This window comes from Prionailurus viverrinus, chromosome B3 (assembly GCF_022837055.1).
Source record: "Prionailurus viverrinus isolate Anna chromosome B3, UM_Priviv_1.0, whole genome shotgun sequence".
In the NCBI taxonomy this organism is placed as follows: Eukaryota; Metazoa; Chordata; class Mammalia; order Carnivora; family Felidae; genus Prionailurus; species Prionailurus viverrinus.
Genome location: NC_062566.1, coordinates 95,876,955 through 95,891,661, shown reverse-complemented (window position 1 = coordinate 95,891,661; position 14,707 = coordinate 95,876,955). Strand labels below are relative to the sequence as shown.

Below are 14,707 nucleotides of genomic sequence, written 5' to 3'. Positions count from 1 at the left end.
GAAACAATCAACAAAACTAAAAGGCAACAGACGGAATGTGAGAAGATATTTGCAAATGACATATTGGATAAAGGATTAGTATAAAAAATCTATAAAGAACTTACCAAACTCCACCTGAAAAACAAATAATCCAGTGAAGAAATGGGCAGAAGACATGAATAGACACTTTTCCAAAGAAGATATTCAGATGGCTAACAGACACATGAAAAGATGCTCAACCTCACTCATCAGGGAAATACAAATCAAAACCCCACTGAGATACCACCCCACATCAGTCAGAGTGGCTAAAATTAACAACTCAGGAAACAACAGACGCTGGGGAGGATGTGGAGAAAGGGGAACCCTCTTGTACTCTTGGTGGGAATGCAGACTGGTGCAGCCGCTCTGGAAAACTGTGGAGGTTCCTCAAAAAGTTAAAAATAGAATTACTGTATGACCCTGCAATAGCACTACTAAGAATTTATCGAAAGGTTACAGTAGTGCCGATGCATAGATGCACATGTACCCCAATGTTTATAGCAGTGCTTGATAGCCAGGTTATGGAAAGAGCCCCTATGTCCATCAACTGATGAATAGATAAGATGTGGTATATATATACAATGAAATACTACTTGGTGATGAAAAAGATTGAAATCTTGCCTTTTGCAACAACATGGATGGAACTGGAGGGTATTATGCTAAGTGAAATAAGCCAGTCAGAAAAAGACAAATATCATATGTTCTCACTCATGCAGAATTTGAGTATCCTAATACTTATCCTTATCCTACATAGGGGAAGGGAAGGAAAAATAAGTTACAGAGAGGAAGGCAAACCCTAAGAGATTGTTAAATACAGAGAGAAAACTGAGAGTTGATGGGGGTGGAGGGTCGGGGAGGTGGGGCAAATGGTTGATGGGCATTGAGGAGGGCCCTTGCTGGGATGAGTATTGTGTGTGGTATGTAACTGATGAGTCATTGGGATCTACTCCCGAAGCCAAGACTATACTGTATATGCTGTATGTTAGCTAACGTGACAATAAATTATTTACAAACAACAGACGCGAAATTTAGGGAACAAAACAGATGAGCATATGGGCAGGGGGGTGGAAAGAAATAAGAGAGAGGGAAACAAACCATAAGAGACTCTTAATGATAGCGAACAGACTGAAGGTTGATGGAGGGAGGGAGGTGGGGATGGGCTAGGTGGGTGATGGGTATTAGGAAGGCACTTATGATGAGCACTGGGTGTTGTATGTAAGTGATGAATTGTTTAAAAATTCTCCTGAAATCAATATTGCACTGTATGTTAACTAACTGAAATTTAAATAAAAATTTTAAAAGAGAAAAAAAAAAAAAGTCAGACACTTAATCAACTGAGCCACCCATGTTCCCCAAAGCAGAAGTTTTTAATAATAATGAATTCCAGCCTAACACTTTTTTCTTTCATGGATTGTGCTTTTGGTGTTGTATCCAAAAATTCATTGCCAAATACAAGGTCACCAAGATTTTCTTCTATGTTATCTTCCAAAAGTTTTATAGTTGGATGTTTTACATTTAGATCTCTGATCTATTTGAGTTATTCTTGTGAAAGTGTAAAGCCAGCGTCTAATTTCATTTGTTTGCATGTGGATGTCCAATTGTTTTAGCTATCCTTTCTCCGTTAAATTGTTTTTGCTTTATTTGTGTGGTTGTATTTATTATCTTAGTGTTATAATGGTTTCTGTTTTTCGTTTAAATCTTTGATGTTTGGAATTTAACTTAGTGAATGGTATAAGGAATGGATTTAGCTTTATATTAGCCAGGTAGCTACATAATTATCTCAACACAACTGAGATTAGTGGATCTTTCATTATTCAAGATGTTGCCTTTTATACTCAACTCTCATAAATATATATTTAGGTCTATTTTTGCACTTTCTGTTTCATTTCTGTATATCTCAGTACCATTGCTTTAATAATTGAACCTTTATAATATAATATCTGAACGGTCCAGGCCCTTCATATTTCTGTTTTTAGAATTGCTTATTTGTGTTGTTTACATATGACATTTAAAATTAACTTGTCTGGTTTCTTCCCCTCCCTGACTAAATCCTACTGATATTAAATTCGTAGAAATTATTTTAGGGACAGTTGACTTCTCTATAATGAATCTTCCCATCCCAGATCCTGATGTTTTTCCATTTGTTCAGCTTTTCTTTTTTATCCTCCAATAGTGTTTTAATACGTTCATCATTTATGACTAGACACTTAAGTATATTGCTAGATATTTTATCTCTCTAGTTTCTGTTGTAAATGGGTTCTTTTCTTTCATTGTCTTCTAACATACACACATTGATATTTTATGGGCGTGTATCTATGTATAATACACGTATATGTGAAATACAGAAGTATAATGTATAGTTATATGTATAATATATATAAATATATGAATACTGATTTCTGTGTATTAAAATTGTGCCCTTTGATCTTCCTGAATTTTTATTATTTTATGAGAGACTGGAGGGACATCTGGGTGGTTTAGTTGGTTTTGGCACAGGTCATGATCTCATTGTTTGTAGGTTTGAGCCCCATGTCAGGCTCTGTGCTGATGGTGTGGAACCTACTTGGGATTCTCTCTCTCCCTCTCTCCCAGACCCTCCTCCACTCACATGCAGTCTCTCTCTGCCCCTGCCCCACTTGCTGCACACTCTCTTGCTCTCTCAAAATAAACATTAAAATAAAAGACTGAAACAAGAAACTAGTTAGATTACAGGAACAATATCTTTATTGTAGAATGCATGAGAAATATAGAAAGCCATGAAAATCTCACCTAAAATGCTTCATAATCCCATTACCTGGAGCTAAACAGCTCTTTATGTTTATATCCTTGAGTGTTTTTTTTCTAAGACACTGTTATTTCATATTACATACATACATAAGAGCTTTATCTTTTTTCTAAGATAGCATTATCTGATACTAAATATGTACATAAGAGCTATTCGTATATATTGTATATTATATAGTATGTATATAGTTATATGTAAATAATTTTTCTAAGTTTAAGTTAAGAATTTTATTAGGCAATAAACTGTTGAGCCAAAACTTACTGGCATTTATTCAAATATGTTAATTTCAATTAACATGTCAGTTATTTTTAAAAAAATTTTTTTAAAGTTTATTTTTGGGGGGGGGGCAGAGAGAGAGAGAGAGAGAGCACATGTGCGCGCTTGCAAGCGGGAGAGGGGCAGAGAGAGAGGGAGACACAAAGTCTGAAGCAGGCTCCAGGCTCTGAGCTGTCAGCACAGAGCCCGACATGGTGCTCAAACTCACCAACTGTGAGATCATGACCTGAGCCAAAGTCAGACACTCAACCAACTGAGCCAACCAGGTGCCCCTAACTTGTCAGTTATTTTTTACCTAAATCCACTTCTTAAAACTTCATAATCAAAAAAAATAAATATTTGTGGATAATGTTTGGATCGTTTTTATATTTCTTAAAAATACTTTTATATATACTTAAAATGTGCATTTGAGAATATTTATATGTTTTATTTGGCTTGCTTTTTAAAAAGGTGTAACCATGATATTTTTTTCTTCAAAGCATTTTAATTTGTTCTTTATGTAGAGTGTTTTGATTGAGACCAGTGATCTGCTATTATATTTGACTTTGCTTCTTTGGCAGAAAGAGAGATCAAGGTTTTAGCTAACTTTTTATTCTTTTAATATAGGAAAATTGCAATTGAGAAAAAGACTAAGTTAGTAAAAATCTAAAAATAGAATAACAGGTATAAAGTTAGGGTAAGCTTGACACAAAATAGTTAAAGAATTCTATATTTTAGACCATTTATTGCCAGTTAAGTATGTTTTTGGTAAGATATTTAAAACATTCCTAAAATATCATTGGTTAAAAATATACTGACATATTGATCTATTAAAATTTTCTTGCCTTGATTTTTTCAGGATGTATTAAGTCAAATAAACCAAGTGTTTAGAGTATCATACAGCTGCATGTGTGTAAGATAGCAGGTATTAAGTCCAGAACTCTGAAGGGTCTCACATGTTACCCTGCTTGGGTATATAATTGCAGAAACACCAGCCCTCTGAATCAGCAATCAGACCCCTCAACAGTGATAGCAGCCAGGGTAGCATGGTAGTGCTAAGTCCCTCTACCCAGTTCTCCACAGAGCAGTAAAGTAAGAACCATATGCTTACACCTGTACTGATAGTAAGGTTTGGAGGAGAACTCAGAAATTATGACTCTCTGAGCTTCTATAGGAGCTGGAACATCTAATATTTCCTTCTGGAGATTGAGTGCTAGGCTTATCTTTTTCTCTGAAAGTTAACAAATCCTCTCTGGGGCAGGAGAAGGAGGTTTCTGTCCCTAAATTTTTCTCTTTGGCTCCAGGGAAGATAGGAAAGGTTTTATAGCTCTTTGAATGGGAGCTGATGGCTTCTAAGGAAAGGAGACTAGCTTAGAAGGTGCTGAGGAGACAGTTTCCAACGTCATATCCTGCCAGGCAGGTTTCATCTGCAGGAGACTTGGACTGTGTAGGAACACTGAGAAATCCAGGGAGGATTGTCTTCTAAAAGGGGCATATATAAATATATGTTTATGGCTTATATGTATATGGCACAGATACTGAAGGTTCGCAGGAAACTGATAATACAGGTTGACAGGAATGGAATGGGGGAGCTGGGATTGGGGGAAGGTGTTGTTGGTAGACTGTTAACTTTTTGGTTCCTTGTGTTTTGAACCATATGGAAAATGATACCAATTTGCAAAATAAACACAACTTATATTAAGAATGAGTATTGGGATTTATATTGTAGAAGTTCTTAGCCATGGTTTCTAAAATATACATAGTTAAATCTCGTGGAATTCAGTGGTTTGATAATTACATGAGGAAAATTTTACTCCCAGTTTTTGGATGAAAAGGGGTAATATTTAGAAAAATAAAGTTAAAGTAGCAACTAATATTTATTTGTTGATTGAGAATATCATGTATCTAACCAGTGTGAGGGAGGTCAAGTGAGGTATAGGAGATTAAGGCACTATAATCTCAAATGAGGATTAGAAGGTTGTATAATTTGTTCTTCTCCCTGTGTTGTTTTCCCTCCTTCCCCTCCTCCTCTCTTTTTTCTTTTTTCTTTTTTTATTAAAGTTCATTTATTTTGAGACAGAAAGTGTGCACTGAAGGGGCAGAGAGAGAGAGAGAGAGAGAGAGAGAGAGAGAGAGAGAGAATCACAAGCAGACTCCATGCTGTCAGCAGGGAGTCTGATGCGGGTCTGGAACTCATGAACCGGGGGATCATGACCTGGGCCAAAATCGAGAGTCAGATACTTAACCAACTGAGGCACCCAGGCGCCCCTCTTTTCTTTAAAAAAAAAAAAAAATTTTTTTTTTGTCACAGGGATTTTGGTATGGGAAAATAGAAGAGAATATTCCCTTTTTTACTGGCATTTTAGAATCTGAGTAATGACAGAAACATAATGTAAAAATAGTCTTTTTGCCAAAAAAAAAGGCTGAATGCCTGCTGCTCCAAAAGCAGGGTCAAATAGACTCTTCAGTTTTTCTTTCTTTCTTTCTTTCTTTCTTTCTTTCTTTCTTTCTTTCTTTCTTTTTTTTTGACACCCATTCAGTTCTGGGTTATATATTTTATGTACCCAATGGTTGTGATAGGAGGGTGTCCGGAAAAGAATGCCAAGCAAAAGGAATGCCTTTCTAGAGCAGGGAGAGCGCCCAGGTCAGAGCAGGCTGTTTTACCCCATCATTAAACAAGGAAATGCCAAGACAGACTTTTCCTTTTACCCATTTCTGTCAGTTTTCTCCTCTTTGTGACTTGAATGAAAGAGCACAGGCTTATGCATGGATCCTAGAGATCCTTCGATGTCCCCATATTCTGGAAATTAACATTAAAAACTTATTAAAGTTAGGAAGCCACTGGGAAACAATCATGGAGATCATTAGATTATGAATGTCATTAGTTTTGGTTATTATTATCTCATGGATAATGACTACTTAATGAGCTTTGGGACATTAGGCAAGGTAACCTCTCTAAGCCCCATGACCTTATCTGCAAAATGGAGTTAATGATAGTACTGATCTCAGATGGTTGCTATGAAAATTAAGCAAGACTGAGTGCATTTCTGAGTGTTTTTAGTTATAAGCCTCTGAATCTGGGTCTGACTGGCTTAAGCAGAAAAGGATTTGGAGTGGATATAGGAAATCTCAGGCTCACTAGAAGGGCTGGAGAACTGAACTCAGACTTAATACGGCTCTAAATTATAGTCAAAGCATGATACACAACTAGTCTGGGGATGACCTGCTGCATTACTGCTGAGTGTCAGATGCCACAGCCTGTGTCACCTGTGCTGGGGCTGTCATTGATACTGTTGTCATTCCTGCTTTTAACATTTTTAAAAAAGGTTTATTAATTTTGAGTGGGAGAGAGAAAGCACCAGCAAGGAGGGGCAGAGAGAGAGGGAGAATCCTGAGCAGGCTTTGCACTTTCAGCACAGTGCCTGACGTGGGGCTTGATCCCATGAACTGGGAGATCATGACCTGAGCCGAAATCAAGACTCAGATGTTTAACTGACTGAGCCACCCAGGCGCCCCTGTCATTTAAAGCTGACTGTTGCTATGTTGCCTCTTGAAATAATTCTATACTGTCCCGTATACTTTACATCACTGGCTTCTGGTCCAGAATGTTAGGTAAGTGATCCTGGGTCTTATGGCCATGCCTTGCAGCAGGAAGCCTAGAAGAGCAAGTTTATGACATCATTAACTTTTGATGTGTGTGCGTGGGAGGGACTTGAATACATAGAAAACTGTAAATCCCCAAAGCAAAAGAGAGGAGTTCAGAGCTGGTCAGTTCCCAAACTGATAAAATTACCATTACCATGGAGTGCTTAGTACTATGCCTGACATGTGGTAGGTGCCCCCCAAATGTTGACTTTTGTTAATTTATAGTTGCCAGTTTTGTTGAGAAGCAAGGTTAGGGGGATTTCTACTCCCAGATACGGTTTTTGAAGCAAATGGATTAGAGTTGCTAGAGCAATAAAGGTGAATGGGCAGATGTAATTTCCAGGCTTACAGTTTCCATGGTAGCTCAGTTAAGTTCACTAGATGGCACCTCCCCACAGACTGAAATGTCTCAAAGGTAATTCTGGACAGGCTAGCTAAAATGTATAAGCGGCAAAAAACCCAAATTGCCACCAAGACTCCCTTACTATTCATTAGATACCTCCCTTTTCACCTGGTTTCCCATTTATGAGTGGTCAATAATAGCACAGTTTGGCCTTAGTGCCAGAAGACCTGAGTTTGAATCTCAGCTCTACCAGTGACTGTCACTATGACCTCCACAAGTTACTTAATCCCTCAAACTGTTTTTTGTGTGTGTTCATGTGTGTGCGTGTAATAAATAATATTTAAATAATGCCATTGAGGATTTAAATTTAAATGAAAACTTGAAAATATCTAGCATATAGTGAGTAATGCCTTCTAAATATTTCTTTTAAAGACAAAACAAGAGGGAAGCCTGGGTGGCTCATGGTTTTGTGAATTTGAGCCCCACAGGGGCTCTGCACTGAGTGTATGGAGCCTGCTTGGGATTCTCCCTCTCTGCCCCTTCCCCCCACTCATACTCTCTCTCTGTCTCTCAAAATAAATAAATAAACTTTAAAAAACTGTAAAAATTAAAAAAAAAAAAGAGCCCTGGCAATTACAGAATATCAAGTTTTACATTTCTTTTAAAAAATTGAAGAAATTGGGGCGCCTGGGTGGCTCATTCGGTTAAGCGTCCGACTTCGGCTCAGGTCTCGATCTCGCGGTATGTGAGTTCGAGCCCCGCGTCGGGCTCTGTGCTGACTGCTCAGAGCCTGGAGCCTGTTTCAGATTCTGTGTCTCCCTCTCTCTCTGACCTTCCCCCGTTCATGCTCTGTCTCTCTCTGTCTCAAAAATAAATAAATGTTAAAATTTTTTTAAATTGAAGAAATCTATAATGTAGATGTAAGCCAGTGTAATTTAGGGTACTTACTTCAGGGTACGCATAAAGTAATAGTTTTATAATAATACTAAGACATTATTTGCCTTTTTCATTTTCATTCTCTTATGAATTCAGTTTTCAGAGTCTATATGATATACTGTATGATGTCACAACAGATTGAGTGAAAAAGCAGATATGGGAATCCAGCTGTCTTATGTTAATCCAGATATTAAAGAGATTTGCAAAAATGTAAAACAATGCTACTCTTATCACCGACTTTTTCTTTTGTTTTGGAAAATTTAGTTATTTTAAAATAAAGTGTTACTATGCAGTGGTGTTTATTATTTTTACAATAAATAACAAATATTTTTAAATTGCTGTTTTAATTTCTATTTTAACTTCTATTTAATTTATAATTTAATTACTATAAATAGATATAACCTACATAAACAAAAGCTCTTTGAGGGGCTCAGTGATTTTTAAAGGTACAAAAGTATCCTGAGACCAAAAAGTTTGAGAACTGTTGTGTAAGCAGAAAGTACCATGTTTTCCTTAAGAAGAAACCATGGTTGACTAATCTATTGGAAATAGTTTATAAGTACATGAACATGGGACAATTTAAAAAAATTCTTTAAGTTTAGCCTAACAAAAATACACACACACACACACACACACACACACACACACACACACACACGGGGATTAAGTGGAATGAGTTGCTATGGATAATTTATACAGAACTGGAAAATTTAAAAAGGAGATTCTTTTGGATGAAGAAATGTGACTAATTAGTCTGATCTATACACTGAAAAGATGATTTGGAAGAATTATGGTCAAGTGGAAAGATCATTGAATTAGGAATGAAGAGACCTGTTTTATGTTCTGTTCCTGGCTCCTCAATTCCATAAATGTATTTTTGAGTAAGTAAGCTCTTTTTCTGTTTTGGATTTGCACTTCTTCAAATGAATGAGAATAAATAATTCCCACCTTGTTTTTTCTTTCATGCATTCAACAAATATTGTTTACTTAGTGTACTATGTTCTATTCTAAGTTATTGTGGATATAGTGATAAAATATGCAAGGTCCTGATGAAAGAAGGAAACAGTTCAATAAGAAAGGCAGGGATAAGCAAGTAAATAAATATATAAGCAATTATAAATTGCGATAAGAACTAGGAAGGATCAGATAATGTAAATTAAAGAGAAAATGCTACAGACCTACTTACATAGCACCAACAGGGATGGTTTCTTTGAGGCAATGATATTTAAACTGAGACCAGATATGTGAGAAGGAGCAGAGGGAATAGTCTTCAGCAACAAGAATTGTGTGTGCAAGGGCCCTCAGGTGTGCCAAAAGTATGTAGACCTGAGGAATGGTAAAACAGTACAGAGTTGGGAGAAGTAGGTCATGCAGAGCCTTATACTCTCTGAAAAGAAACCTTCAGTTTAGATGTGTAAAGGGCTGAAATGTGTTCAAGGCTTAGAGATTTGTAAGGGATTCTTTGACCAGAGTGGGATGTTAGTGAATACACCTTAAATATATTAAGGTGGTTTGGGTGGAGAATGAGCACCATTTCTCACAACTGTTCCTGGTTGATGTTCACAGGGACAAATGATTGAGTGATTTTAAATCAGTATTAAAATGCTTAGGTTCTTACTACTGATAATTTGTTCAATTATTAAGTTTCTTTTTTTGATTAGGTTCTTTAACTTACTCAAAATATATGTTAGATAACTATATATCAGATTTTTCTACAAATTACATCTCTGTTTATTTCAGTGCTCTTCTTTTTAATGAAGTAAAATATATTACCACCCTGGAAGACCTACAGAACATAGAAAATTCCCTGAAAGGAAAAGCAAACATTGCATTCTCATATGTAAGAGCCATCGGAACACCAGGTATTGAGCTTTTCTTTTAATCTTTGTTGTGCCTCTACACTTCTCTGAGAATGTTGAAGGACTTAAAATGACATCCTTACTAGTATGTTTTCTTTCTTTAAACAAGCAGCATAGTATCGTGGTTGAAAAAAACCCTGGAGCCAGATTGCCTAGGTTAGATACCCTGTCCCGACAACTTACAGTATGACCTTGGACAACTTAATGTAACTTTAGGCTTTTTAATCAGTAAAATGGTGAAAATAATTTGTGCCTACCTTTTAGTGTTATTGTGAGGACCAAATGAATTCAAATAATTAAAATATTTCCTGGCGTATAGTAGTGTTCTGGAAGTGTTAATTACTATTTTTATTTCCTTATAGTCCTCATGGTACCTGGTATAGTAGTCTATAGTATTTGATAAATGTTGACTAAATGCTTTTCTTTTTTAATATATACCATTTATGACTTTTTCCTGATTTAAAAAAAAATGTATAGTTCTAACAGCATCATCTTGAGCATTAATATATAATTTTGTAGTAAAGAAGTTTATAAACATGAACAAAGTATAGTTATGCTTTCAGGACTTTTATTTGTTAATGGTTGTAACTTGATCATGTTAATATAAAATGTTAAAGATATTTTAAAAATCACATATGCTCTAGGAAATAAAATCATTTATTGTAAATCACTGTTTAAAAAATGTTTATTTTTGAGAGAGAGAGAGAGAGAGAGAGAGAGAAAGAGGGAGGGGCAAAGAGAGAGGGGAACAGAGGATCCAAAGTGGGTTCTGCGCTAACAGCAGAGAGCCTGATGTGGCGCTCGAACCCACAAACTGTGAGATAATGACCTGAGCCAAAGTCAGCTGCTCAACTGACTAAGCCACGCAGGCACCCTGGAAATCACAATTTTTATCAACATAAAGCTTGATGGCTACATAGCATGCCACTGAATTTAATATACTTGTAAAATAATACTCTACAGTCAGCCTGTTTTTGTTTACATTTCAGGGTTTTCAGGTTACTGTTCATAGTTTTTATTTGTCCTCAGTGAGAGGGATGAGCTAGAGAGGGTTTACATTGCTACAGTGGAACCAGAACTCCCTGATGTATATTTTAACAGGATCAATCTGACTTCTATGTTTGGAATAGACTGGAAGTAGCAACAGTAGAATAAGGAAGGAAAATTAGGTAGTTATTCCAATAAGGCAGGCGAAAGATGATGGTGGGTGGCTTGGACCAGGGTGTGAGCAGTGGAGGTGGCAATAAATTTGAATTCTAGCAGTATTTTGGATGTAGGACTAACTGAATTTTCTGACATACTAGATTCCGAGTGAGGGAGAAATAGCAGTGACAAGGGTGGCTCTGGGGTTTTAGCCTGAGTTACTTTAAAGGTGAAATTGCTGATAACTGAGGTGGGGAAGATTGGAAATAGTTTGGAGAGGAAGCTCTAGACTTTTTGGACATCATGCTTGTGAAATACCCTTTATACGCCCAAGAAGAGATATCAGCAAGGTAGCTGGATATTACTAATCTGCATTTGATGGTAGAGATATACACTAGGGTTATAAATTTGGGAGATAAAGTTGTGAGACCAGAAGAGATCACAAAGCAAATGATCCTAGATGGAAAAGAGAAGACTGAACTGTTTAGATCTGTCAACATTTACAGGTCACTGAAGTGAGAAGGAACCAGTAAAGGGAAGGAATGGACTGTGTAGTAGAGATGCCCTGTAAGCAAAGATAAGATCTTGAGGAAGAGATAGCAACAGTTGTGTCAATGATGCTGAAGGGTTACTTAAGATAAGAGCTGCCTATTGGCCATTCTTAGTATGGAATTTGTTAGTGACCTTGACAAGTTTCTGTAGAGTGCTAAGGGTAAATGCCTAATGGGGATACAAGAGAATAGGTAGAAAGCAACTGGAGACTGTGAATATGGAGACTCATTAGAGAAATTTCTCGAAAAATGGGGCAGTGGTTGGAAGAGTATGTGGGTCAAGTGAAGAATTTCTTAAGAAACATATTTGTATGTTGACAAGAAAGATCCAGTAGGAAGGGGTAAATACAGCATGGAGGAAAAAGTGGGGAGAATTACTGAAGCAACATCTCTGAGTAGACAAGAGGGGATTGAATCTAGTGAATGAGGGGAGGGTTGGTTCTTTGTTGGGAGCACAGAAAATTCATCTGTGGTAAAAGGAGGGAAGACAAAGAATATGGGCCTCAATTTTAAGTGGGTAGATAAATATAATGCTTATGGAAGTTTCTTTGGTTTTGCTTTTTTAATTGGCTGTGTTTTCTCAGTGAACTAGAAATAAAATCATCAGATAGCTTGAGGAGAGAAGAGATTAAATAGTTGTTTTAGAAGGCCTGAAAATAAAGAATGGTTGCTAGGCAGCAATAAGAGTTGATATCAGTAATCTAAAGTGAGATCAGTATTATGGTGATGCTTACAGGTTTTTTGGTTTTTGCCCCCTCCAGCCATGTTTACTTTTATAGGTGTAAGTACAGAATAGGCAGAGTGGCTGATTTAACCTGGATTGTGTTTTAGCCAGACAGGCAGGGGAGTGATTATATAAAGACTGACCATGGAATGTAAGCTGGGTTAAGAGGGAAGAGAAGACTTGAAGGAGTGAAGGACAGTGAAAATGGTAAGACTGTAGTTCCTGGAGGATTATGTACTAGACAGAGTAACTTTGAGATGGAGGGGTGTGTGTATTTATGGAGGGAAGAGGTAGTGCTGGGGATGCTAGACACTGAGATTTTGGAGGGGTTTGCAGTGATTGGGTTATTACAAGGCCTGGAGTAAGATCATAGCAGTGAGTGGTTAAGGTAGATTTGAAGAGAGATCACTGAAGTGTCTAGAGAAGACCAAAGACTGAGAGGCTAGGATTTTGCAAGGATCATCTATGGGGATAATAAAATCACAAAGGATTATAATGGGAGTAGTATTGGAGAGAGTAACAGTGTGACAGAAGCCAATTTTGTGTGTGTGTGTGTGTGTGTGTGTGTGTGTGTGTGTGTGTGTGTATGTAATGAGGGGAGTTGTCTCTGGGTGGGTGGTCATCTACCACTCAAAGGCAGAATGGTGAGGGGAATACTCTGATGATAATTGACTCAAATGGTAGAAGATCCACGGGGAAGAAGAAGATGACTGCCTGGAAATGGCAGTGAGGAAAAAAGGGAAAATGAAATGAAAAGGAAGAAATATTTCAAATAAATACTTTGAAAATATTTCCCAGAACTGAAGGATTTGAGCTTCCAAACTGAAAGGGCTCACTGAATCCCAGCGTAACGGATGAATGGATGAATGCTTTGCCACACCAAAGCATCTTATTATGCAGTTTCAGAATATTGGGAACTAACACTGTTCTAAAATGTTCCAGAAATAATGAAAGAGTGTATACATTTAAAGGATTAAGCATCAGAATGGCATTTGTCCTCTTAGTTGCAGCCCTAGAAACTGAAGAAAATGGAGCAATGCTATCGAAATTCTTAGGGGAAATTACTTGAACCTAGAATTCAATATGCAGACAACTACAGTTAGTTACAGTATAGAATAAGGACCCTTTCAGAAGTGTAAGTTCGCAAAATGTGTATTTCCTATATCCTCTCACAGGAAGGTGGTAGAGAATGGGAGCAAGGGAGCAAAACAGTTAAGAAGATGTGGGTAACAGACCCATAACTAGTGAAGAAATTGAATCAGTTGTCAAAAATCTCCCAGAGTCCCGGGACAGATGGCTTCCCAGGGGTAATTCTACCAGACATTTAAAGCAAAGTTAATACCTATTCTTCTCAATCTGTTCCAAAAAAATAGAAATGGAAGGAAAGCTTCCAGGCTCATTCTATGAAGCCAGCATTACCTTGATTCCCAAACCAGACAGAGACCCCACTAAAAAGGAGAATTACAGGCCAATATCCCTGACGAGAATGGATGCAAAAATTCTCAACAAGATACTAGCAAGTTGAATTCAACAGCATATAAAAAGAATTATTCACCATGATCAAGTGGGATTCATTCCTGGGCTGCAGGGCTGGTTCAATATTTGCAAATCAGTGTGATACATCACATTAATAAAAGAAAGGGTAAGAACCATGTGATCCTGTCAATAGATGCAGAGTAAGTATTTGACAAAATACAGCATCCTTTCTTAATAAAAACCCTCAAGAAAGTCGGGATAGAAGGAACATACCTAAACATCATAGAAGACATATGTGAAAAGCCCACAGCTAATATCATCCTCAATGGGGAAAAACTGAGAGCTTTCCCCCTGAGATCAGGAACATGACAGGGATATCACTCTCACCACTGTTGTTTAACATAGTGTTGGATGTCCTAGCATCAGCAATCAGACAACAAAATGAAATAAAAGACCTCAAAATCGGCAGAGAAGTCAAACTTTCACTTTTCGCAGACAACATGATACTCTACCTGAAAACCTGAAAGACTCCACCATCAGACTGCTAGAACTGATACATGAATTCAGCAAAGTTGCAGGGTACAAAATCAATGTGCAGAAATCGGTTGCATTTCTATGCACCAATAATGAAGCAACAGAAAGAGAAATAAAGAAACTGGCCCATTGACAATTGCACCAAGAACCATAACATACCTAGGAATAAACATAACCAAAGATTTAAAAGATCTATGTGCTGGAAACTATAGAAAGCTTATGAAGGAAATTGAAGAAGACACAAAGAAATGAAAAAACATTCCATGCTCATGGATTGGAAGGATAAGTATTGTTAAAATGTAAGTACTACCCAAAGCAATATACACATTCAATGCAATCCCAATCAAAATTGCACCAGCAGCCTTCTCAAAGCTAGAACAAACAATCCTAAAATTTGTATGGAACCACAAAAGACCCCAAATAGCCAAAGTAATCTTG

General features: G+C 37.1%; 1 protein-coding gene across 4 annotated transcripts in view; it reads left to right on the top strand.

Annotated features, from left to right (window-relative positions):
* TXNDC16 (thioredoxin domain containing 16) overlaps positions 1-14,707 on the top strand; it is a 137,173-nt gene that overhangs the window by 29,115 nt on the left and 93,351 nt on the right. For all 4 annotated transcript variants that reach the window (XM_047862816.1, XM_047862814.1, XM_047862815.1 and 1 more), the window contains one exon: positions 9,723-9,844. In XM_047862816.1, the coding sequence (XP_047718772.1) occupies positions 9,723-9,844 (122 nt within the window). The remainder of the gene's footprint in view (positions 1-9,722; positions 9,845-14,707) is intronic.